General features: G+C 46.5%; 1 protein-coding gene across 5 annotated transcripts in view; it reads left to right on the plus strand.

The window, feature by feature from the left end:
• Positions 1–24,970, plus strand: part of ABCA12 (ATP binding cassette subfamily A member 12) — a 604,574-nt gene that overhangs the window by 293,845 nt on the left and 285,759 nt on the right. For all 5 annotated transcript variants that reach the window (XM_033946149.1, XM_033946152.1, XM_033946153.1 and 2 more), the window contains exons 19-20: positions 21,059–21,248; positions 24,526–24,665. In XM_033946149.1, coding sequence (XP_033802040.1) covers positions 21,059–21,248; positions 24,526–24,665 — 330 coding nt within the window. The remainder of the gene's footprint in view (positions 1–21,058; positions 21,249–24,525; positions 24,666–24,970) is intronic.

Here is a 24,970-nt window from a genome sequence, read left to right on the forward strand (position 1 = left end):
TGTTAAGGTAGGAGTTTTGCTGTTTTCTAAGAGGATGAAGTTTGTTTTTTCAGAGTTAAGTTTTAGTTTGTGTTCTGTCATCCATGTTGATACTGTTTCGAGTGTTCTGTGTATTGTGCCTATCATGGTGGGCTCTGGATGGTGGAAGGGGAGGAGAATGGTGATGTCATCTGCATAGCTGTATGAGGTTATGTCGTGTTTGTCTAGGCAGGAGCTAAGGGAAGCTATGTATAGGTTGAATAGTGTGGGAGACAGAGGTGATCTCTGGGGAACTCCACAGGGGTTGGACCATGTTTCTGATTTATCTTTCTTTATTTTAACCCTGTAGGTTCTGGATTGTAGGAAGCCTTTAAACCATGAGAGTACCTTGCCTGAGATTCCTATGGAGTCTAGTGTTTGTAGAAGGATGTCATGGTCTACCAGGTCGAAGGCTGCGGAAAGGTCTAGTTGTATGATCAGGATTTTCTTGCCTGTACTGAGATGTTGTCTGGAGTGTTCCTTTGAATAGTTAGAACTGGTTTAGCGATGATCATTAAGGGGCAAATCCTATAAGAAGCGTCCAAAAGTTAGGCACCGAAATAGGCACTGTTCAGCACGATTCAAGTAAAATTGGCTGCTGTTTAGTGAATCACACTGAGTGGCACCTATTTTGGAGGCGCCCAATAAATAGACCAGCTCTAGTTATAACTAAAAGTTAGGCGGCCAAGCGAGTGCTTAAGCATGCTTAAGAGCAGCGATTCTGTAACAAGGCGCCTAACATGAAGCCACACCCAAGCCTAACATGCATAGCGCCTATTTTTTTGAAGGCCACCTAAATATTTAGAAGCGCCTTGTTACAGAATCACTCTCTTTCTTGATAGGCGTCTAAGTTTCAATTATTGTTGATTAAAAAACTTGATTGAGCTTGTTATTCAATTTTGATAGGCGCTTATCTAGTTGGGCGCCTCCAAAATAGGTGCCTAACATTAGGTGCCGGTTACAGAATTTGGGCCTAAATGCACAGTAGATTTAGAACAAAATATTGGCCATGGCTTTATTAACATCACAGAACAATTTGCAAGCATCAACCATAAACTAATTCTCAAGCCCCAATCCCAGTTTGACCTTTCCAACTCTTATCCTTCACATTCTCCACCCCCAAGGATAATTCAGCCCTCAACAGTAATCATCCATTGCTGCACTCAACCATTCAGTAAGTGACTAATTAAAATGTGGTTCCATAATAACTCTCTGTTTAGCCATCTCTATTACTTGTATATTCCTTAAGGCACAAGACCCCATCTTTCACTCACTATGGTGATGCCTGCCAGTTTCAGGATCCCCCCCCCCCCATTTACCTTTAATAACTTCTTTCCCTGCCTGCCTTAGGCCACATCTAGGAATCAAGGTTAATTTTTATCCTGCCCACTGCACCTCTTAATTACCTTTCTCTTCTCCTCTTCTACAAACAAACAGAGGGAGGGGCAGGGTGGGAAATCTCCTCACAGATTCCTACCTAACACCTATTTTACTACCCAAACTTGTTCAGCTTGTCAAAAATGCTGCATTATCCACATTAGAGAATGACATGGGGACAAATTTGTCCCCGTCCCCGCAGGAACTCAATTTCCCCATCCAATACCGGCAAGTTTTGTCACTGTCCCTGTCCCTGCCCCATTCCTGTAAGCTCTGCATTAACCACACAAACCTCGAACACTTATGATTTTAAAGTGTTTGAGGCTTGTGTAAATGAGGACGGAGCTTGTATGAATTGGGCAGGGACAGGAAAAGAACTCACGGGGACAGGACGGGAAAATGAGTTCCCGTGGGGACGGGGAAAAATTTGTCCCCGTGTCATTCTATAATCCACATCACTTGTGGAGAAACTGAAAGAAATCTCAGTGAACTTGGAAGATGTACTGAGTCTAATCAACAAGCTAAAAGAGCGATAAATCACCTGGACCAGATGGTATGTGCCCCAGAATACTTAAAGATCTGTAAACTGTTGTTAAAATTGTCCTTAGTACCTGAAGATTGGAGGGTGGCTAATAAAACACCAATTTTTAAAAAAGGTTCTGAGGTGATCCGGGAAATTACAGATTGGTAAGCCTAACTTCAGTGCCGGGTGAGTAGAAACTATTATAAAGAATAAAACTGCAGAACACTTAGACAAATATGGTTTAATGGGACATAGTCAACATAGGTTCAGCCAAGGGAACTCTTTCCCCACCAAGTTGCTCCATTTCTTTGAAGGTGTGACTAACATGTGGATAAAAGTGAGCTGGTTGATGTAGGGTGTCTAGATTTTCAGAAAGCTTTTGACATAGTTCTTCAGGAGAGATGCCTGAGAAAATTAAAAAGTCATGGGATAGGACGCAGTGTTCTGTTGTGGATTAGGAATTGACTACTGGACTGAAAACTGAGAATATGGTTAAATAGGCATTTTTCTCAATAGAGGAGGGTAAATATTGGAGTGCCGCAAGGATCTATACTGCGATAGGTGTTATTTAATATACTGTACATATAAATGATCTGGACATTGGAATGACAAAGTGAGGTGATTTAATTTGCAGATGACACAAAACTATTCAAAGTTAAAATACATGTGGACTTTGAAAAATTGCAGGAAGACTGTAGAAAATTGTAAGACTGGACATCCAAATGACAGATGAAATTTAATGTGGAAAGTGATGCACATTGGGAAGAATAATCGAAATCATAGTTACCAGATATTAGGATCCACCTTAGAAGTCAGCACCCAAGAAAAAGATCTAGGTGTTATTGTAGACAATACGTACACTGAAATCTTCTGCTCAGTGTGTATCAGCAGCTAAAAAAAGAAAACAGGATGCTAGGAATTATTAGGGAAGGGGTGGTAAATAAGACCAAGAATATTATAATGCCTCTTTATCTCCGCCATTCAGGGATTGCTTTAGTCCCTCCCCTCTCCCTGAATCTCTCCTAATCCAATTGACTGTTTAAGTGCCAGTGGGGATTTTATATTTATTAGCATTTATCCACACAGCTACCACACTACTTTAACTTAAAGTAAAAAATAAAATCTTAATAAACTTTCATGGAAAAAAAAATAAAATTATTTTTTCTACCTTTGTTGTCTGGCCAATTGTGATGATCCTAGTCTCTGGTTTCTGTTTTCTTCATCTCTTAACTCTCTTGCCAGGATTTCCTGTCCATTTGTCATTTTTTTCTCCGCCATTTCCTGTTGGCTTTTTTCTTAGTTTATTTTCTGCCTCTGTCCAGATTTAATGGTGGCTTACTATCCAGTCCTCAATTTCCCTCCTTTTACTCTAAATACAGCATACCACCTCTTTTCCTCACCCTTCCTCACACTTTCTCTTTTTCCCTAGTCTCTCACTAACTCTATCCTCACCCCCTCCAGCATCTTCCCTCTTGTTTCTTTCTTCTACCCATCTGCCCTTGTCTCTCCCCTTCTATCCAGCATCTGTCTTCTTTCTGCCCCTTTCTATCAAGCGAGGGTTCATAGACAACGGCGCGAAAGACAAAAGCGCGCGCCGACAATTGAGCGCAGCGCGCGCCACTCTCAATTACAGTTTTTAGGGGCTCCGACGGGGGTTTTTGTTGGGGAATCCCCCCAGTTTACTTAATAGACATCACGCCGGCGTTATGGGGGGTTGTAACCCTCCACATTTTACTGTAAACTGAACTTTTTCCCTAAAAACAGGGAAAAAGTGAAGTTTTCAGTAAAATGTGGGGGATTAGAACCCCTCACAATGCCCCCACAACGCGGCGCGATGTCTATTAAGTAAAGTGGGGGTGTTCCCCCCCATGCCCCCCATCGGAGCGCTAAAAACAGTAATTAGAGCGGCGTGACGGCATGCGCTGCGCTCAATTGTCTGGGCGCGCCTTTGTCCCGGCGCGCTTTTGACCTGACACTTCAAGCGAGTTCTCTATTTCTCTCTCTCCCTTTCATCCAGTGTGTGCCATTTTTCATCTCCTTATTCAATATCTGCCCTCTATCTCCTCTTCCACTCAATGTGTGCTTTCTTTCATCCCTCCATCCAGCATCTTCCCTCCCTCTTCCCTCACTTCCATCCTGCATCTGCCCTCTCCCCCTTCTTCCATCATGTCGAGCCCTTCTCCCTACCCCTTCAATCCAGTATCTGTTCTCTCTCCTACACCTCCCATCCAGCATCTGTCTTCTCTCTCCCCCTTCATCCAGTGTTTCCCTTTTTTTTCTGCTCTTTTCTATCCAGTGTTTGCCTATTCTTCTTCCCAGCTTACATCCAGAGTATGCCCTGTCTCTCTGACTCTTCAATCCAGCACCTGACACTTCCATCCAGTGTGTTCCCCTTTCTATCTCCCCCTTCCATCTAGTATCTTTCCTCTATTCCTTCTATCCAGCATCTGTCTTTTCTCACCACTTCCATCCAGTATCTTTCCCTTCTCTCTTCCCCTTCCATTCAACCTCTACCATTTTCACTGACATTTCTATCCAGTGTATGCCCACTTTCTCCCATCTTCCATTTAGTGTCTGTTCTTATTCCCCCTACCATCCAGTATCTGTGCTCTCTATGCATTTCAGCCAGCCTGAACCACTTCTCTTTGATGCTTTCATCCAGCATCCACCCCCTCTCCCCTACCATCCAGTGACTTCCCCTTTTCTCATACTCTTCCATCCAGCCTGTACCCCCTCTGATTGACCCTTCATCCAGTGTCTGTCCCCACCCAACTCTGCTGCTGCAGCTCCAGATCAGCAGCAGCAACTGCAAAACAAATCAAGACCATTTTAGGGCCGACCCTGCATACTCGTAGCTGCAGGCTCTGCCCCAGAACAGGGGCATGTTGTCAGAAGGGGCAGTGCTCCGCTTCTACCATAATATACAGTTAATGCAGTATTAAGTGTACACCTTTATGCCACCATGGTAAGAGTTACAGCACTTGTGCAGTAATAGTGCATACAAATTCACATGTTAACTGCTCAACCCACTTCATAGTAAACATAGTAACATAGTAACATAGTAGATGACGGCAGATAAAGACCCGAATGGTCCATCCAGTCTGCCCAACCTGATTCAATTTAAATTTTTTTTTTTTTTTTTTTCTTCTTAGCTATTTCTGGGCGAGAATCCAAAGCTTTTCCCGGTACTGTGCTTGGGTTCCAACAGTAAAAGGTCTCCATAGAAATCATTGTCAAAAATACCAAGGGCAATTTTACTTCCAATATTTGCATGATAGAAACAACTGTTGTTTTCAGTGTTAGCACTTTACATGTCTTTCTTGTAATGTTGCAATTTGCTCACCTTTATTATTATATAGGGATGTGCATTCATTAGCCCGCATTCAGGGGCTTTTATTTTTTACAAAGCTGTGGTAAGCACCAATGCGTGCTTACCATAGCAAAAAATAGCATACCGCAGGGCATGCTGAGGTGTCCTTCTACTGTATAATATCAGAATGTTTGCGCGCTACCCATGCATGACAAAGATAAATTTAATTTTTTTGCAGTGGGGACATGTCTAAGGGTGGAGAATGGGCCTGTTCTATCCTAATCGTTAGTGTAGCTGCATTGCCATATATTAAATGATTAGTACTTTGTCACCTGCCGGGGTCTCTAGAAGCTTGCGAAGACCACCGACAGGCGGCAGCAAGACCCTGGCGTGGCTCCCAAAGTGGAAGACCTCACTGGTGTCCCGATACTTTGGGCTTCGCTAAAATAAAGCACAGCGAGCCAAGTCAAATCAAAAACAATGTTCAAAGTTTAATTTGTTTTCAAAACCCCAATGATTAGAAAACCAAAAATCATATAAGGATGCACTAGCGCATAAGCTTCCTTTGGTTCCAAAAAGAAACACACAAAAAACAGATTTCTATCTTTCAAACAGTTCAATGAAAGAACAGCAGTTCTTCAGTTAGGTAAGTTCACAGTCCAGGTTCTAGGGGCTCCACCCCGCACTGAACCACAGTCTCAGCAAGAGAACACAAAATTAGTCCCAAAAAGTAAAAGTCCTTAAGAATACTCTTGAGTCCTGGACTTTTAATCATATAATCTGGTTTCTTCACCAGGCACTTAAATTTCACATTGTAAAACAAACTTCAATCATGAAAAGAAAAAATAAAACATTACTGCAGGCTCTAGTCATTCTAGCAACAATCCGTTTCCAGTCTTTCCCACTGTTGGGCAACAGAATTGCTGGTTCCCCTTTTTATTACATAGCTTTAACAAGCTCCCTCTGAATCCCACCCTTAGGTCTTCGGGGCTCCAACCCCAATTCTGTAAGTCCTTTGAACTTAAATAGGTAACTGGGAAACTGCTTCACAAGCCAGCAAACTTCCTTCAGTTTCTCTGGGCTTTTGGCACAGCTGGAGTGCACCAACGTAATCAGTGCTGGTGCAGCACTGCTCTGAGCTTGGCTTTGCACACCAAACAAGAATAGTTTTTATCAATTTTCACAACTATATTCTTACACACCCCCGTACCTCTTGTACTTAGTGAGAGGCTGCCCAGCTCACATCCATGGCTTCCTCGTTGTCAGCTTCAGGCATGGACCATTCAGCCGTGTCCATGTTTTCTGGCATACCCAGCTGCTCTGCTGGCTCCTGAGGAATGGAATCCTCACACTCCATGGGTTCCTGAGCGAGATCTGGCCTTTGCCTGGCCCGGAGAACCTTCTCTGCCAGGTCCTCGTGTGCAGCCTCTCTTACTGCCTTGGAGAGCTGCTTAAGAGTCTTTGGGCCACACCCGGTACTAGGTGTGTGTGTGCCTGGATTTCGTGCTCTTGGGCTCCCCCCCAGGTTATTGGGCAGAATACCACTGGGAGCCTGATTAAACCTCTTAGTGTAGCTGGGGTTTTTACTGGGCCGTGCAGCTAACTTGTATTCTGGCTCCTGATCAGGTAAAGATGGCTCAGGATAGGCAGCACTGCTCTCAGGATCTCCTGCCTGATCATTCTCAATCACTCCCTGGTCTCGGGCACAGGATTTAGGCTGGGGTTTCACTCGGACATGACCGTCTCGGGGAGCGGAAATGTCACAACTTGCATATCACATGAGCCCTTACAGTAAAATTAGCATGTGGCCATTAATAAAAAAAAAAAAAAAAAAAAAGGAAATGTGGTCATGTAACCTCTCTGGTAAAAATGGCACTAAGGTCACTTTTTCTGCTGTTTGGCAAAAGGGCCCCTCAGTTTGTTAATGCACCTTTAAAAAGTTTAGCTGCATGCAAAATTGATTTAACAAAAGTCAACATACAGATCAACATGCCTTAGAAAGTTCTAATGTGCTTTAAAATTTTTTAATGAAAATAAATGTGTAAAATGGAGCAATAAAAGCTCATAAATCAAGGAAAATGGGCAAACATAAGAACAAAAGAAATGCCGCTGCTGGGTCAGACCAGTGGTCCATCGTGCCCAGCAATCCGCTCACGCGGCAGCTCTTAGGTCAAAGACCAGTGTCCTATTTGAGTATAGCCTTACCTGCGTATATTCAGGTTCAGCAGGAACTTATCTAACCCTTTCTTGAATCCCTGGAGGGTGCTTTCCCCTATAACAACCGCTGGAAGAGCGTTCCAGATTTCTACCACTCTCTGGGTGAAGAAGAACTTCCTTACGTTTGTATGGAATCTATTCCCTTTTAACTTTAGAGAGTGCCCTCTCGTTCCGTTCACCTTGGAGAGGGTGAACAATCTCTCTTTATCCCAGGACAAGCAGGCAGCATATTCTTAACGCATGGGTGACGTCACCGACGGAGCCCCGGTACGGATACTTTTAACTAGAAAGTTCTAGTTGGCCGCACCGCACATGCGCGAGTGCCTTCCCGCCCGACGGAGGAGTGCGTGATCCCCAGTTTCTTCGTTTCCGCGGAGCGAAGAAGACGCATGTGTTTTCAACGGCCGTTGAAAAATCAGTTTCTGCCTTCCCGCTCGCGTAATTTTTCATTTTTTTCTCTATTTTCCCTTCGGGTTACTTCTCTTTTTATTTTCAAAAAAAAAAACCAACTCGTCGAGTTTTCTTTATTTTTTCAGGCCGGCCCCGGCGGGGCCTGTTGCCACCATACAGGCCTCCGTCTTCGATTTTGCGGAGGCCGTGTTTCCCTTCATGCCCCCTCAGCCGGGCTTTAAGAAGTGCCAGCGGTGTGCACGCCCGATCTCTCTCACCGACCCGCACAATTGGTGCCTGCAGTGCTTGGGTCCGTATCATCGGGCTGACACCTGCACCCGCTGTGCTACTCTTAAAAAGCGCACATTGAAAAATAGGCAGATCCAGCAAAATATTCTTTTCGGTACCGGATCTGCCATGGAACCTGCTGCGACGTCGACGGCACCTCAAAAGTCGGCACCGACTACTTCGACGCCACCGGATCCTTCTTCAGGGTCGCTGGCCCCAGGTAAGCCGGCTAAGAAGCCTTCCACTTCCCTTGAGCGCCCTCCTGCCACGGCTGCGACTCCGGTCCCCCCGGCACCGCGCCGACCCCGCAAACGCTCCGCTCGGATATCGGTGAGTGCCTTGTCATCGGCCTCCTCATCGCCGGAGCGTGGAGTGGCACCTATGGTACCGAAGAAGAAAAAAGCGGTACCGGTGCCTCCCCTGGACGACCGCATCACGGCCATACTCCAAGCCCAATTGCAAGAGCAGCTGCAGCAGCAACTCCAGCACCTGTTGCTGGCGATGTTGGCCCCACACCTTCCGGTACCGGACCGGTCCAAGCCTCGCCCGATCCCATCGGTGTCGACCCCCTCGGTACCGCTTAACACTTCCATGCCAGTGCTCTCGGCTGAACCACACCGTTCCCAACCTACCTTGCAGGCCCGCTCTGATACCGACCCTTCCCGGTACCCGGAACGGCACCGGTCTTCCTCTCCCGGTACCGCCCCGGTACGCTCCGGCAAGTCTCTCTCCAAGACCCGCCATGCCGAGCCCTCCACACCGACGTCCCGCCGTGCGCACCCTGACATCAGGGACCCGGACTTATGGGAAGAATCCCCGCCCGGTACCGAGGAAGACGCTTCGTCGACAGACGAGGAACCCTCGGTGGCTGATACCGGTTCAAAACCCGAACAGTCCTCTTACATCAAATTCCTCAGGGAGATGTCGACGGCTCTTTCCATTCCCTTAGAGTCCGACTCTAAAAAGTCCCAGGCTTTTCTTGATGCCCTAGACCAGCGATGGCGAACCTATGGCACGCGTGCCAGCTGTGGCACGCGAAGGCCTTGCAGCTGGCACGCGGAAAGGTCCGCAATAGAGAGCTGCACGGGACGCCCCCTAGGGTCGCGGGAATCCCATGGGGATGCCTCCGAGGGTCGCGGGGTTCCTGCGGGGCTGGATGTACTAAGTCGCGCGGCTTTTCTCTCTACCTGCTCTGCTTGCAGCACAGAGCCGAATGGAAGTCTTCCCAACATCAGCGCTGACGTCGGAGGGAGGGAGGGCTGACGTCAGGAAGACTTCCGTTCGGCTCTGTACTGCAGGCAGGGTAGGTAAGGAGGAGTAGCCTCGCGGCTCGAGTGGCTACCAAGGGAGGGAGGCGGTCTGCCCCGCCCCGCCCCGTGTGCAGCACAGCCGGCCAGGTCCCCTTACTTTTGTGGCGCTAACCCGACCGACCGACAACAGCCCTGGTCCGGCAAACCTCCCTGCCCTTAACCGCGAATCTAAATTACCTTCTTACAGCAGCTGTAAGAAGGAAATTTAGATTCGCGGTTAAGGGCAGGGAGGTTTGTCAGACCAGGGCTGTTGTTGGTCTGTCGGTCGGGGAAGTGCCACAAAAGTAAGGGGACCTGGCTGGCTGTGCTGCACCTGGGGCGGGAGAGAAGGAGGGGGGAGAAGGACGCTGAAAGCACTGGGGAAGACAAAGGGGTGGAGAAGGACGCTGAAAGGACATGGGGAAGATGGGGGGGGGTGGAGAAGGATTCTGAAAGGCCATGGGGAAGACGAGGGGGGGTGGAGAAGGACGCTGAAAGGCCATGGGGAAGACAGAGGGGGGAGAAGGACGCTGACAGGACATGGGGAAGATGGGGGGGAGAAGGACGCTGAAAGGAAATGGGGAAGAGAGAGTGGGGAGAAGACGCTGGCAGGGAAGAAGACAGAGATGCCAGACTATGGGGGGAGCGGAGGGAAGAAGATGGGTGCCAGACCAATTTGGAAGGGGGGAGAAAGGGAGAGGCACAGTAACAGAGCAAATGGAAGACGCAGAAGGAAGGGAGACAGTGGATGGAAGGAACTGAATGAGAACATGAGGAAAGCAGAAACCAGGCAACAAAGGTAGGAAAATAATTCTATTTCTTTATTTCTTTTTTTTTGCTTCAGGATAAAGTAGTATATTAGTTGTGTTGATAAAAATTTATAAACAAAAGAGGCTCTGGTAGAAACCCATTTACAAATAAGCAAAAAGACTTTATTAATTTGGAAATATTAATTGGGAAGAATACACACTTTGTAAACGGGTTTCTACCAGAGCCTTTAATTCAGTAGCATAATTAAATGAAATAACTATTTCTGAAGTTTATAGGGACGGGCGGGGACGGAGGGGATTCCTCACGGGGACGGGCGGGGACGGAGGACATTCCTCGCGGGGACGGGTGGGGACGGAGGGATTCCTCACGGGGACGGGTGGGATTCCTCACGGGGACGGGTGGGGACGGGTGAGACTTTGGCGGGGACGGGTGGGGATGGGTGGGATTTCTGTCCCCGCGCAACTCTCTAGTCCGCAATTAAGATATGCGGCGCGGCGGGAGGCGAGTGTGCCAGTGTCTGCTTTGCAGCTCACCTGGCAACAGGGCCGGACTGGCCATTGGAAGGACCGGGCATTGTCCCGGTGGGCCGCGGCCCATCCTCCTGTGCTGGCTGCAGTCCTGTGAGTGGATGTTTAGCCTGCCTGTCTTCCCCTTAGTATCCTATGAGCCAGGCAGTGTGTGAGGGGGAAGGAAGAGAAGCTTCACACTGAGTCTGTCACAGAAACTCAGTGAGGCTGTAGTGTGACTCCACATGTGACATCTGTAATCAGGAACAGTTCCTAGTGCTCCCATGCTAGAGAGGTGAGGATATGGGGGGATGTTAATGTGTCTAATAATGTGCTCCTCTGTAAAAACGTCTGTATCTTCCATGGGGGACATGCTAAATTCGAGGAAATAAAAAAGCTGCTTATGATGATTGCATAGAGAAGTTCAGTAAGCTGAGAGGAGGGCTGGGCTCTCTGTGAACAACCAACACACTAATCCTCTGCGCTGTACCTTATGGAAAACTCAATATAGCAAAAAACAGTAAAGTGTATATGTGGCCCTTCACAGTGCTTTTGTAAACATCATAATAAAATAACAAAGGCTCCAATAATGAAAAATAAAAGTCCTTTTCCCATACACTTAGGTTGCACAAGTCCGGTTTTCACCCGGACAGTATATTTTTTGACCAAAACGGATGTCTACAATTAGTAAAATTCCCCAATCACATATTTTTTTATGGGGACAGATTTGTATGCAGCACTTCATTAGATTTTTTTTATTATACAAATTTTATCTTTTTGTAGACTTGAATTCTTGAACAAAGAAAATGAGTACAGCAAAAAAAGCAAAAACAGATAGTGGAAGACCATTCCAAGAGGCCTGGACAGAGACATATGGAGTGATTGAACGCAGTGGGAAAGCATTGTGTATTATGTGTAATGAAAGTGTTGTGTCTCGCACATCAAGTGTCAAACGTCACTTTGAGACCAACCATAACAGTGTTGCTGAACTTGGTTTAGCTCAAAGAAAAGAGTTCCTTGTAGGAAAATTAAAGAAATATCACTCCCAGTCTCTTAGTTTTAGCAACTAACTTTCAAAAACTAATCATCTTATAGTTGCCAGCTTTCAAATTTCACTGTGCATGGCAAAACATGGTAAGCCCCTCTCTGATGGAGATTTTATCAAAAAGGCAATTTTGGCTGGGAGTAATTCACTCTTCCATGATTTCCAAAACAAGGATAAAATTGTGCAGCGCATCTCTGAGATGCCGCTAAGCAGAAATACTGCAAAAGATAGGGTTCTGCGAATGGCTGCTGATGTTAGTCAACAGCTTACTTGCGACTTACAAAAAGCACCCTTCTACTCCATGTGCTTGGATGAAAGTACAGATATTACTAACCATGCAAGACTAGCGCTCATTTTGCATTATGCTACTGGTGACATCATGAGAGAAGAGCTGGTAAAACTGCTGTCTTTGCCTGGAAGAACACAAGGGATAGATATCCACAATGCTATGATGGAGGCTTTTTCATCACTAGACATAAGTCCAGAAAAAGTGGTTTCAGTTACTAGCGATGGAGCACCTAGCATGGTGGGGACAACATCAGGATTCATTCATTTCTTTGCTAAGGAAGCAAAACATCCACTGATTCAATTTCACTGCATAATACATCAAGAGGCTCTCTGCGCCAAAGAAAGCAGCAAAAAACTTGACGATGTCCTCAAAGATGTAACAAAAATGGTGAACTTCATCATGGTGCGTGCTCTTAATTTTCGACAATTTCAAGCCCTTCTTGATGAGGTTCAGGCACAATATAACACTTTACTGATGTACAATAATGTCCGGTGGCTGAGCAGAGGACGAGTGTTAGAGAGATTTGTGGCCTGCTTGGAAGAAGTTAGGCTATTTATGAACGAAAAGGGGGAAGACTATCCTCAACTCACCAACATGGCCTGGCTTACCAACCTCATGTTCTTTACAGATTTTACTAACCACTTTAATGTACTAAACAAAAAATTACAAGGCATGGGAAAAACAGCAGAAAGCATGTTTAGTGACATCAAAGCTTTTGAGAGAAAATTGCATGTTTTTGAAAAAGACCTTGAGAGTGGACAGCTAAAATATTTTCCCAACCTAAAAATACATTTGGATAATTCTACAACATTTGTGGACAGTCATAAAAAACACCAGGAAATCCACAAAGCATATTCCACCATTGTAGCCGAAGCAAAGGAGAATTTTAGTAAAAGATTTTCTCAGTTCCGTAAGATGGAGATAACCCTTTCATTTATAACTTCCCCAGAAAAGTCCACATTTGAAGATCTTGATCTTTCCTGCTTACAGTGGTCGGATATTCAAAATTTGGAAATGGAGCTACTGGAATTTCAAGAAAGCTCTATCTGGAAAAGTAAATTCAATGACCTGCGTGCGGCTCTTGAACGTATTGAGTGTGAAAGGGTGACAAATGAAATCACTGCTAGCAGTTCTGAAAATGAAATCCTAAAAGCGTGGAATTCTCTGCCAGACAATTTTAAGTCCATGAAAGCACTTGGGATTGCTCTTCTTACTTTGTTTGGGTCATCCTATGCTTGTGAGCAGCTGTTTTCAGCTTTGAATCATATAAAATCTGATGCTAGAAACAGATTAACGGATGACATGAGTGCTGCATGTGTTGCTCTGAAATTAACGCATTATGAGCCAAGGATTGACAAGTTATCAGCATGCATGCAACAACAAAAATCACATTAATTTTTTTCAGAGCATGCCCAATGCATATGTTTACATGAAGCAGTGTTTTCAGTTTGCAGTTAAGACACTTTCTAAGTTATTTAAATATTATTTAAAGATGTTATTTAAAAAAGGGACTTTACATGGCCCTGTTGTATTCCAATCTGGAATTTCCAATAAAAACGGTTGGTTTAATTGAAAGCTCTTTTGTTTTCTTTACATCATATTATTAGAAATGTAATGATTTAACTATTTTCTAATTTGATTGTAAATTTTACAAAAAACATGTATAGACTCTTTGGGAATACACACCGAGTCTTGACACAGTTAACAGTTTTAAGAAGTTTATCTTTTTTTTTTTTACTCAGGATACATTTGACATATTATGTGAATAATACATTTAAAATATATTGTGTAACTGAATCAAATTCTTCCTAAATTCATTAAATTGAATGAAATCATTAAAACATTATAAATTGCCAATAAATTGAAATGAAAACCAAAGGATTGTGAATCAAATTGATTCTCTGACAATACAAAGATTCCAACCTTTAAAAATGATGTTACATAGTTCAGGCAACTTTATAAAGAGTTTTTAGATACTAAAATCTTGTTATTAAGGTTTAATTGACGTGTTGGCACTTTGAGGAAATTCTTTGGTTTTGTGCGGCAGTTTGGGCACTCGGGCTCAAAAAGGTTAGCCATCACTGCCCTAGACTTTGAGCAACCTCCCAAGGAATTCCTTAAGTTACCCGTCCACGACATCCTACGGGAAACTTTTTACAAAAACTGGGAGAACCCCCTCACTGTCCCCGGGGCCCCTCGCAAACTGGATAGCTTGTACCGGGTCATTCCGATCCCAGGATTTGACAAGCCTCAATTGCCCCATGAATCTCTCCTGGTGGAGTCCACCTTAAAGAAAACTCAGGGCTCCAGGGGAAAACTATGGATAAGTTTGGCAAGCGCCTTTTCCAGAATGCGATGCTGGCCAACAGGGCAAATAATTACACCTTTCACTTCTCCTTCTACATGAAGCATCTGGTGCAACAACTCTCCTCCTTACAAAAATACATCCCTGAACATAAGGTCCCCCTCTTCCAACAGCAAATTTCCAGTCTGCTCCAACTCCGGAAATTCATGGTACGCTCCATTTATGACTCGTTTGAGCTGACCTCTCGAGCATCTGCCATGGCTGTTGCCATGTGGCGTCTGGCCTGGCTGAGGGTTTCTGACCTCGACATCAACCATCAAGACCGCCTGGCTAACGCACCTTGTCTTGGTGATGAACTCTTCGGGGAGTCCCTGGACTCAACAACCCAGAAACTCTCGGCACACGAGACCAGGTGGGATACTCTGGTAAAACCTAAAAAGAAGACTCCGCCTGCTCGCCCCTACAGACAGCAGTCTTCCTACCAGCGCAGGTTCTCGGCCAGACCTCTCAACCCGCCACCACAGCAACCTCGCCGACCTCGTCATCAGCATCAAACTCAGGCTCGCTCCCAGTCTCACCAACCTGCCAAGCCTCTCCCTCCGTCAAAACCATCTCAACCCTTTTGACTCTTTTCTCCAGGGCATGGCCAGTCTCCCACCATCATTGCCTCTTCCTCAGCCTATCGGAGGACGCCTCCAACTTTTCCTCAGCCGTTGGGAGGTCATCACATCAGACCAGTGGGTCCTCAACATCATTCGCCACGGCTACTCTCTCAACTTTCAGACTCTTCCACCAGACAGTCCTCCCAAAGAGTCTGCTTTCCACTCCTCCCAATCCTCCCTCCTCCTGAGGGAGGTCCACTCCCTCCTTCTTCTCAATGCCATCGAAGAAGTACCCTCAGACCAAAGGGGTCAGGGATTCTACTCCCGCTACTTCCTGGTTCCCAAGAACACAGGAGACCTCCATCCCATCCTCAATCTCCGGGACCTCAACAAGTGTCTGGTCAAGGAAAAGTTCAGAATGCTCTCCCTTGCCACGCTTTACCCTCTTCTCTCTCAACACGACTGGCTATGTTCCCTAGACCTCAAAGAGGCCTACACTCACATTCCAATCCATCTGACTTCACGTCGCTACCTCCGATTTCAGATACAGCACCGCCACTATTAGTACAAAGTGCTACCCTTTGGCCTCGCATCATCGCCCAGGGTGTTCACCAAGTGCCTTATTGTGGTGGCGGCCTTTCTCAGGTCTCACAACCTCCAGGTGTTCCCCTACTTGGATGATTGGTTGGTGAAAGCACCTACGTCTCCACTTGTGCTACAAGCCACTCAGCACACCATCTCCTTCCTCCATCTCCTGGGGTTCGAGATCAACTACCCCAAGTCGCATCTGCTTCCCACACAGCGACTTCAGTTCATTGGAGCCGTTCTCGACACCACTCTGATGAGGGCGTTTCTCCCCTCCGACCGCCAACGGACCCTGCTCCACCTCTGCTGTCAGGTGCTCCTTCATCACTCCATTCCAGCTCGGCAGATGATGGTCCTCCTGGGCCACATGGCCTCGACGGTCCATGTGCTTCCTCTGGCACGACTCCACCTCAGGACACCTCAGTGGACTCTAGCCAACCAATGGTCACAGACCACGGATCCTCTTTCTCATCCCATCTCTGTGACATCGTCTCTTCAGCAATCTCTTCAATGGTGGTTGAACTCCTCCAATCTTTCCAGGGGTCTACTCTTTCATCTACCCCCTCACTCCATGATCATAACCACAGATGCCTCCCCCTATGCATGGGGAGCTCACCTGGGAGATCTTCGCACCCAGGGACTCTGGACCCATCAGGAGCGTCAACATCACATCAATTTCCTGGAACTCAGGGCCATGTTCTATGCTCTCAAGGCCTTCCAGCACCTTCTCTACCCTCAGGTTCTTCTCCTGTGCACAGACAACCAAGTCGCCATGTACTACATAAACAAGCAGGTGGCACCGGATCTCCCCTCCTCTCTCAGGAGGCCAGCCGCATCTGGACCTGGTCTCTTCCTCAAGGCTGTCTATATCCAGGGCGAACAGAACTCCCTGGCCGACAATCTCAGCCACATCCTTCAACCTCACGAGTGGACTCTGGATCCTCCCACACTCCGCTCCATCTTTGCTCGGTGGGGCACTCCTCAGGTGGACCTCTTTGCAGCTCCTCACAACCATCAGCTGCCCCATTTCTGTTCCAGACTCTTCTCTCCTCATCGTCTGGCCCCGGATGCATTCCTGCTCAACTGGACGGATCGGTTCCTCTATGCCTTTCCTCCACTGCCTCTGATGTTGCGGATGTTATTCAAACTCCGCAGGGACAGAGCCACCATGATTCTCATCGCCCCTCGGTGGCGTCGCCAACACTGGTTCTCCCTCCTGCTCCAGCTCAGCTCCAGAGAGCCCATTCCTCTCCCTGTGTTTCCTACTCTACTTACACAGCAGCATCAGTCTATACTGCATCCCAATCTGTCCTCGCTCCACCTGACAGCTTGGTTTCTCTCGGGCTGACCTCTCCAGACAATCTGTCTCAGCCTGTCCGTCGTATTTTGAATGCCTCCAGGAAACCGGCCACCCTCCAATGTTACCATCAGAAGTGGACCCGGTTCTCCTCTTGGTGTCTACTACATCACCACGATCTCACCTCATTGGCGGTGGAAACTGTACTAGACTATTTGCTCTCTCTGTCCGACGCTGGCCTCAAGTCTACCTCAATCAGAGTCCACCTCAGTGCCATCACTGCGTTTCATGAGCCTATCCTCGGAAAACCTCTCACGGCTCATCCCCTGGTTTCCCGGTTCATGAGAGGCCTCTTCAATGTCAAACCACCTCTGAAGCCTCCTCCAGTCGTCTGGGACCTGAATGTGGTTTTATCCGCCCTCATGAAACCTCCTTTTGAGCCTCTTGCCACAAATTCGCTCAAATTTCTTACGTGGAAGGTGCTTTTCCTCATTGCCATCACCTCTGCCAGAAGGGTTAGTGAGCTGCATGCACTGGTTGCCAACCCACCTTTCACTGTTTTTCACCATGACAAGGTGGTTCTGCGTACCCATCCTAAATTCCTTCCCAAGGTGGTCTCTGACTTCCACCTCAACCAGTCCATTGTGTTGCCTGTCTTTTTCCCTAAGCCCCATTCTCATCCTGGGGAACAGGCGTTGCACACGCTGGACTGTAAGCGTGCCCTTGCATACTACCTTGACCGTACCAGGGCTCACCGCTCGTCCCCTCAGCTCTTTCTGACCTTCGACCCTAACCGTCTAGGTCATCCTGTCTCTAAACGGACGCTTTCCAACTGGCTTGCTGCCTGCATTGCGTTCTGTTATGCTCGGGCCGGTCTCTCACTGGAAGGTGCTGTCACGGCCCACAGGGTCAGAGCTATGGCTGCTTCTGTGGCTTTCCTCCGTTCCACGCCCATCGAGGAAATCTGCAAGGCTGCCACTTGGTCCTCAATTCACACGTTCACTACTCACTACTGTCTGGATACCTTCTCCAGTCAGGATGGACACTTCGGCCAATCTGTGTTACATAATTTATTTTCCTAATGGCCAACCATCCCTCCTTCCCTCTCTGTTCGCTTAGAGGTCACCCATGTGTTAAGAATATGCTGCCTGCTTGTCCTGGGATAAAGCACAGTTACTTACCATAACAGGTGTTATCCAGGGACAGCAGGCAGATATTCTTACGTCCCACCCACCTCCCCGGGTTGGCTTCTTAGCTGGCTTATCTTAACTGGGGACCATGCACTCCTCCGTCGGGCGGAAAGGCACTCGCAAATGCACGGTGCGGCCAACTAGAACTTTCTAGTTAAAAGTGTCCGTACCGGGGCTCCGTCGGTGACGTCACCCATGCGTTAAGAATATCTGCCTGCTGTCCCTGGATAACACTTGTTACGGTAAGTAACTGTGCTTTCTCTGCTAAGACAATTCCCTTCAATATCTTGAATGTTTTGATCATGTCCCTCAGTCTCCTCTTTTCAAGGGAGAAGAGTCCCAGTTTCTCTAGCCTCTCATTGTACTGCAACTCCTCCAGTCCCTTAACCATTTTTGTCGCTCGTCTCTGGACCCTTTCGAGTAGTACTATGTGTTGGACGCAGTATTTCAGGTGGGGGCGCCCGGTACAGCGGCATGATAACCTTTTCAGATCTGTTTGTGATCCCCTTCTTAATCATTCCTAGCATTCTGTTTGCCCTTCTTGCCGCCGCCGCACATTGCACAGACGGCTTCATTGACTTCTCTACAAGTACTCCCAAGTCTCTTTCCTGAATGCTCTGCGCTGCTCAGACAATCATAGAGTTCCTTTGAGCATCACACCAGCAAGCATTCAGTGCGCCAGCCGGCACTAAAAACCTCTTGTGCGGTTTTGTAAAAGGGAGCAGGGTTGTTTGAAAAAAGGCCAAAAGTTATACATTAAAAAAAAGAAAAAAGGTCTTGGCAACAAAAATCAGCTTCTGATCATATTATGGGACCCTTTTACTAAACAGCGGTAAGCACTAAAAACAGTGCTAATCACACATGCTCAGGAGCCACATGCTAAGAGCAGGCTTGGTGCATGCTTTCCATATACAGTGGCGTAATAAGGAGGGGGACGGGCTGCCCTAGCCCCGTCTTGGTGAGGGCACCAGCACCCCTTCTCCTCTCTGCTCCCCCCCCCCCCCGCTTCTTCCCACTCTAACCCTCCCACCGTGCATGCACCTTCACATCTCCCCATGGTAATGGAACTAAAGCACGCCAGACAATCGTGCGTGGACAAAGGAGCTCAGCCAAATGTGCGTAGGACGTCTGCACGCCAGATTAAAAGTTAAGTTTAAAGCGCTCCAAGGGGGAGTGGGTATAATGGGGGGGTTCCCCCCGAATCCCCCAAAGGCAGTGCCAACACTTTTAAGTAAAGTGGGGAAGTTCCCACTCCCACCCCCTTCACACAGCCCCTCAATGCATTTTAAATTAAACTTTTAATCCAGCGCGCTGATATCCTGCACACATTTAGCTGAGCTCCTTTATCCTTGTGCGATTGACCTGCGCGCTTTCATCTATTTACCGCCCCCCCCCCCCCAGCAGTACCTCTATTTCTTTGCTGGCATGAGCAGAAGTGATGTCAGAGGGAGAGCTACACAAGGGTCCCTAGGTTGTGTAAAGGTGATAACATTAACCGCAATCATTAATTGATGTAAACATAGCCTGCATCTTGTACGTTTGTCTACAGTTCTTCTTTGTTTTTCCTTGTGTTGCTTTTACTTGACTGCAGATTGTGTTGGATTTTTCTTTTGTTTTGCGTCAGAGGGAGAGCTGACACGGGCAGCGAGTTGGTAATGCTCTCATACCAGGGAAGTTAAAAGAGATTCAGGGTAGGGAAGCGGTGCATGTGCGCAGCGAGGGAGGGGGGCAGAGAAGAGGGCAGTGGTGGGATGCCACCGCTCCAGGTACCTCTCACACTTGCTATGCCACTGTCCACTTGTTAAAGAATATATTGTACTTTTTGTCGTGGGAGGGGCATGTATGGGGCAGAGTGTAGGCATGTCCCACGCTAATCAATTAGTGCGTGGGCATTAGCGTAGGAGCCCTTAACTTCTACTAAATACTGTAGATGCCATTGAGGGCTATGATTATGTGCACATTTTGCAATTTGCGCAGGGCCATTAATAAGAAAACGGTGCTGTTAGCCATCTTAGAGCCATGCTAAAAAGAGGCCTCAGCCTGTGGGAAACCCAAGTGCTGAAAACAGCAGTGGCCCCTTTTTAGTGTGACTTACAAAAAGGACTCCTTATATGTTCATGTAGTAAAAGGTAAATAGCAGGTATGACTTTTAATGGATAAGAAATGTGTTTAAAATTATACAAATTCTCAGTGGTGGCACTTACTGAGACTATGCATAGCTTTAAATGGCTGCCTTATCTGTTTAAAGTTTTAAGCTGGCCTTGCACTGAAAACTGACCATATGGCTCTTTTATTCTAATCTAAGTGTATTGTAAACAGATGAAACACAGAGCTGTGAGCATTGTGTGGGGAAAGTTGCAGAAATGTGAAATATGCTGTCAAGAAAGAGAAGGACACAAGCAAGTCTAGTTACTGTCTAAAAGGGAGTATAAGACTGCATGTTTAGCATATATAGTATCTTACTAATCTGCAGTGCCTGATACCACAGTTAAGTATTATCCTGCAGTAATACCATATGCTGTTGTGGCCAGGAATATCACAGGTTTGACAATAAAGAAATTGTACGCAGAAGTGGGAGATAAGCCATGTGCACCTGAACTAGTAATTTACCTCTCTGAAATCGTGATTGCTATGTGCTGTTTTACCACCACTTCCTGTTATGCATACAAGGCACTGCTGAAAAGTTCTCAGCCCAGCCAAGTTGGGGCACTCTCCGTCGAGGGCTAAACACTTAGTCCAGTGATTTCCACTTTTTTCCTTCCGCCAGAAAGATACGGAATGAAAAAAGTAGAAAATCACTGGACAAAAGTGTATAGCCCTCGATGGAGACTGCCCCAACTTTGTGGCTGGGCTGAGAACTTTTCAGCAGCCCCTCGTACCATTGAATTAATTTATGGATCTTACTGAACACCCTTCTAAATTTTTGCTCATTACTAAGCAAAGCTAGATTGGGAACTGCAACCAAGAAGCAAAAGGTTCTGTCTCTATCTTGATCTGCTTAAATATCCAGTTCCTTCCAAAACAAAGGCTCCTTTAAAATATTTCTGCTATTTTAGACGGCGGTGAATTCGAGATTGACTAATATAGAACCAACATCACTGCAAAGCATACTAAAGTCTTCATGCACAAATAATCTACTGCTTCCATTGATCAGCATTGTCCATCTATCTAATTCTTCTCAAGATTCAGGTCATTCCAATATGACAGAAGAGGGAATGACTAATTATGGTATTCCCCTAAATATATGTAAGTATTTAAATGAGCTTCTGATTTAAAAGTTGAGTTTAGAACAATAAAAAATGTGCTACTGTTATTTTTAATGATAGCATCAAACTTTATTAGTGCTCTTGCAAGCATTATTGAACATCAACCCCTGAATTCTATATGTGGCACACAAAATTGTGCGTGCACAATTTAATTTAGTAGCAAACCAATTAGTGGCAATAATTGGATGCTAATAATCAATGATTAATGCTAATTGGCAATAATTAGAATTTAGGCACATAGTTTTCTCAGCATTGTTCTATAAAAATGATGCTTCTTAAGTTATTTGTGGCTCTAAAAAAATGGGCTTAGCTATGGGAGGGGCATGGGCAGGTCATGGGTATTTCAAGAATTTGCGTGGACTATTACAGAATACGTCTGATCCATGCCTAAGTTACTTCAGGATTCGTTTGGTTTACATATGCACGCCTAAAAGTTAGGCGCAAATCCTGGCACTTAAGGCCCCGATTCTCATAGGGAAACTGAAAGTTAGGCAGCATTAGGCACCGTACTATAGTCTAACTTAATTGGTTTAATTGGCGATAAATGATGTGGTAATTGACTGCATCGTTTAGAACTAATTTTAAAAATATATCGGTGCGTACAGTCACCTATAGAACAGGCCTACCGGTGCCTACAGTCAAAGAGGGCATGGCTTGTACCGAAAGTGACCATAGGAAGGTCCTGTGGAAGCGATTCTCATGTAAAGTAGGTGCAGGAAATGTAGGCCAGTGAAACCCTGATTCTACAACTAGCACTGGTACATGATTGACATATGTCCAGCACCGGTTTGTAGGCACCAGCTGATACCAATGCTGGTTGTAGAATCTGGGTCTAAGTGCCAACTCTAAGCACTGTTTATAGAATAGTGCTTAGCATTTTTTTGTTGTTGTTTTGTTTCTAAGAGTGGAGTTTTAGCCTTGGGGGTTGTTGGGGGTTCAGCTTTGCATAGTATTGAGGGTTCAGGGGGAGGGTGTCAAGAGGGAGTAGGCATCTCTCCTACCAGCCTTCAAATGGGGGTTCAGGGGCAGGAGGGAGTGGGCATCCCTCTTGCCCGGCGTTCGGGGGGGGGGGGCAGGGGTTCAGGGGCAGGAGGGAGTGGGCATCCATTTCTCATGTGTTTTAGAATAGAATCTGATGACATTTCTTAAAATAATTGAGAAATGTGCATCCAAATGCTTAATATTTCTAGCACTACTGAAATGTCCAAATCTGTGATTTCCAAACCAATCCTGAGGGATTCAGGGATTCAAGAAAAGGTTAGATAAGTTCCTATTGGAACAGAACATATGCACTAGTGGATACTAGTCTTTGACTTAAGTGCCGCCATATGAGTGGACTGCTGGGCACGATGGACCACTGATCTGACCCAGCAGCGGCAAATCTTATGCTGTTATGTTCTTAACCGCAGCCAGTCAGAATATCCATAATAAATATTCACAAGATTAATTTGCTTAGACTGTCTCATTGGTATGCAAATATATCATGTATATTCATTGTAGATATTCTGAAAACCTGACTGGTTGGGTTTCTTCAAGACAAGTTTGGGAACGCCTAGGCTAAACAATGAACTAGACAAAACAAAGGGTGTAGACATCTTTGTGGCAGCATAGGAACACCCATATTATAAAATAGCCACACATCCCTCCTTGTGAAGGAGTAGCCTAATGGTTACGAGGGGCTGCTGAAAAGTTCTCAGGGAATGGTGTGAAACCATGAAACTTACAAGTTATTCCACACTTTTCTTGACACCTTTCATTTCAATGAGGCAAATGCATCCCAAAAGATGGGAGTTTTAGCCCTTATCTTCCTACCCCCAACTCCCCCCCCTCCCGCAGTATGCTAGGCAGGAGGGATGCCCACTCCCTCCTGCCCCTGATCCCCCCTTTTGAAGACTGGCAGGAGAGATGCCTACTCCCTCCTGCCACCCCCGAAACACCAATACCATGCAAAGCTGAACCCCCATCAACCCCCTAGGCTGAAGGCCCCCCACCCTATACCCCTAACTCTACAACCTCCCATACATTTTAATTGAAAGTCCAGCTGGAGGGATGTGCACACCCTCCGGTTGGCAGGCCCACCACTCCAAAATAGCAGGCCTCCCCTTCCCAATGCATTCTGAAGAGCACTGGGGAGGGGCCTAAGACTCCATTTGGCTCCTCCCATAGGAAAGGCCTTAGGCACCTGGGCCAACCGGAGTCTTAGGCCTCATTCCCAGTGCATCCTGGAATGCAGTGTGAGTGGCCTAAGACATGGGAGGGGCCTTAGGCTTCTAAGCCAATTAGGCCCCTCCCTGGTGCCTCCAAGAATGCACCAGGAAGGGGAGTGGTGGACCTGCCAGCTGGAGGGTGCGAGCATCCCTCCAGCTGGACTTTCAACTAAAAGGTACAGAGGTTTGTGGAAGTGGGGATAGAGTTAGGGGTGCAGAGTAAGGGACCTGCAGCCTTAGAGGGGGGTTCAACTTCACGGGGTATTGGGGGTTTGGGGGGTGGCAGGAGGGAGTGGGCATCTCTTCTGCCGGACTTCAATGGGGTGGACGGGGTTCAGAGGAAGGAGGGAGTGGGCATCCCTCCTGCTGGGGGACTTTGCAGTGGGGGGGTTGTTTCCCTGCCACAGACACTCAGCTGATCGCGGCAGGGAGAGTCCCTTGCCTTGATCAGCTCAGCGGCTGTGTCTATTTCAGATGTCTATCATGGCCCTAGGGAGACACCTAGTTCTGCTTAAGCTCACCCTAGGTCACTTCTGGGCAAATCCATGCCCACATCCAGCCTTAAGTGAACTTAGGTGTCCCAATACGTCTCCCTTAACCACGACAGTTGGCTACAGTGTAGGCACCTGCCTCGGGGTTTTTTGTTTTTTTTAAGCATGTGTCCTAATTGACTGGTTAGCGGTAAGATGTCTATCACCACCTACAGTTGAACCGTTTATAGAATTTGCTCCTTAGTGTTGCTCAATATCTGTTCTTACCTCTGAGGCACTCTCCCAGGCACCATAGCTACCTGGCTAACTTAAGGCAGCATAAAGGATGTCCTAATCGAGTAGTTATCCAAGTACCACTGCTGAATATCAGCAGTATCCAGGTAATTCCCTGCTCTGTTCCAGACCTAGAGTGTCAAGATCCTGATAGGGGCCAGCATTGAATATGCAGATCTAATTCAACTGGCTGCAGCTAGCATGTAAAAAAATGCTGACTGCCATCAGCTATATATTGCTTCCAGAATGCTTGCTAAATGATCATGTCTTCCATTTTTTTTTATAGCATCTCAGTGCCAAAAACTTATCTGGAGTCTGGTTAGCACACCCAGTGGAGCTATTGCATGGAATAGTTTGAAGCCAATGCTACTTGGAAAGATTCTTTATACACCACATACTCCCGAGACTGAAAAAATCATGAACAAGGTGAAGTTAAAAAAAAAAAATGGCAATGCCCATCATCTTGATATGTTATAAATGAATGGTAGAACCAGCTGGTATACTGTTTGAATGTGTAAATCCAAATAATAATGGTATTGCGTCTTCACCCAGCAACACTCTCATGTAAATGCCCTTCTCCTGAAAGGAAATTAACCTCCCCCTTCCTTTTAGTAAGCCACGGTAGATATTACTGCGGTCCAGAGCGCCAAATGCTCCTACGCTCTCCTGATGCTCATATAATTCTTAGGAGAATTGGAGCATATAGCACTTTGGGCCACGGTCGAAGCCTC

This window comes from Geotrypetes seraphini, chromosome 5, assembly GCF_902459505.1.
Source record: "Geotrypetes seraphini chromosome 5, aGeoSer1.1, whole genome shotgun sequence".
NCBI classification, from domain to species: Eukaryota; Metazoa; Chordata; class Amphibia; order Gymnophiona; family Dermophiidae; genus Geotrypetes; species Geotrypetes seraphini.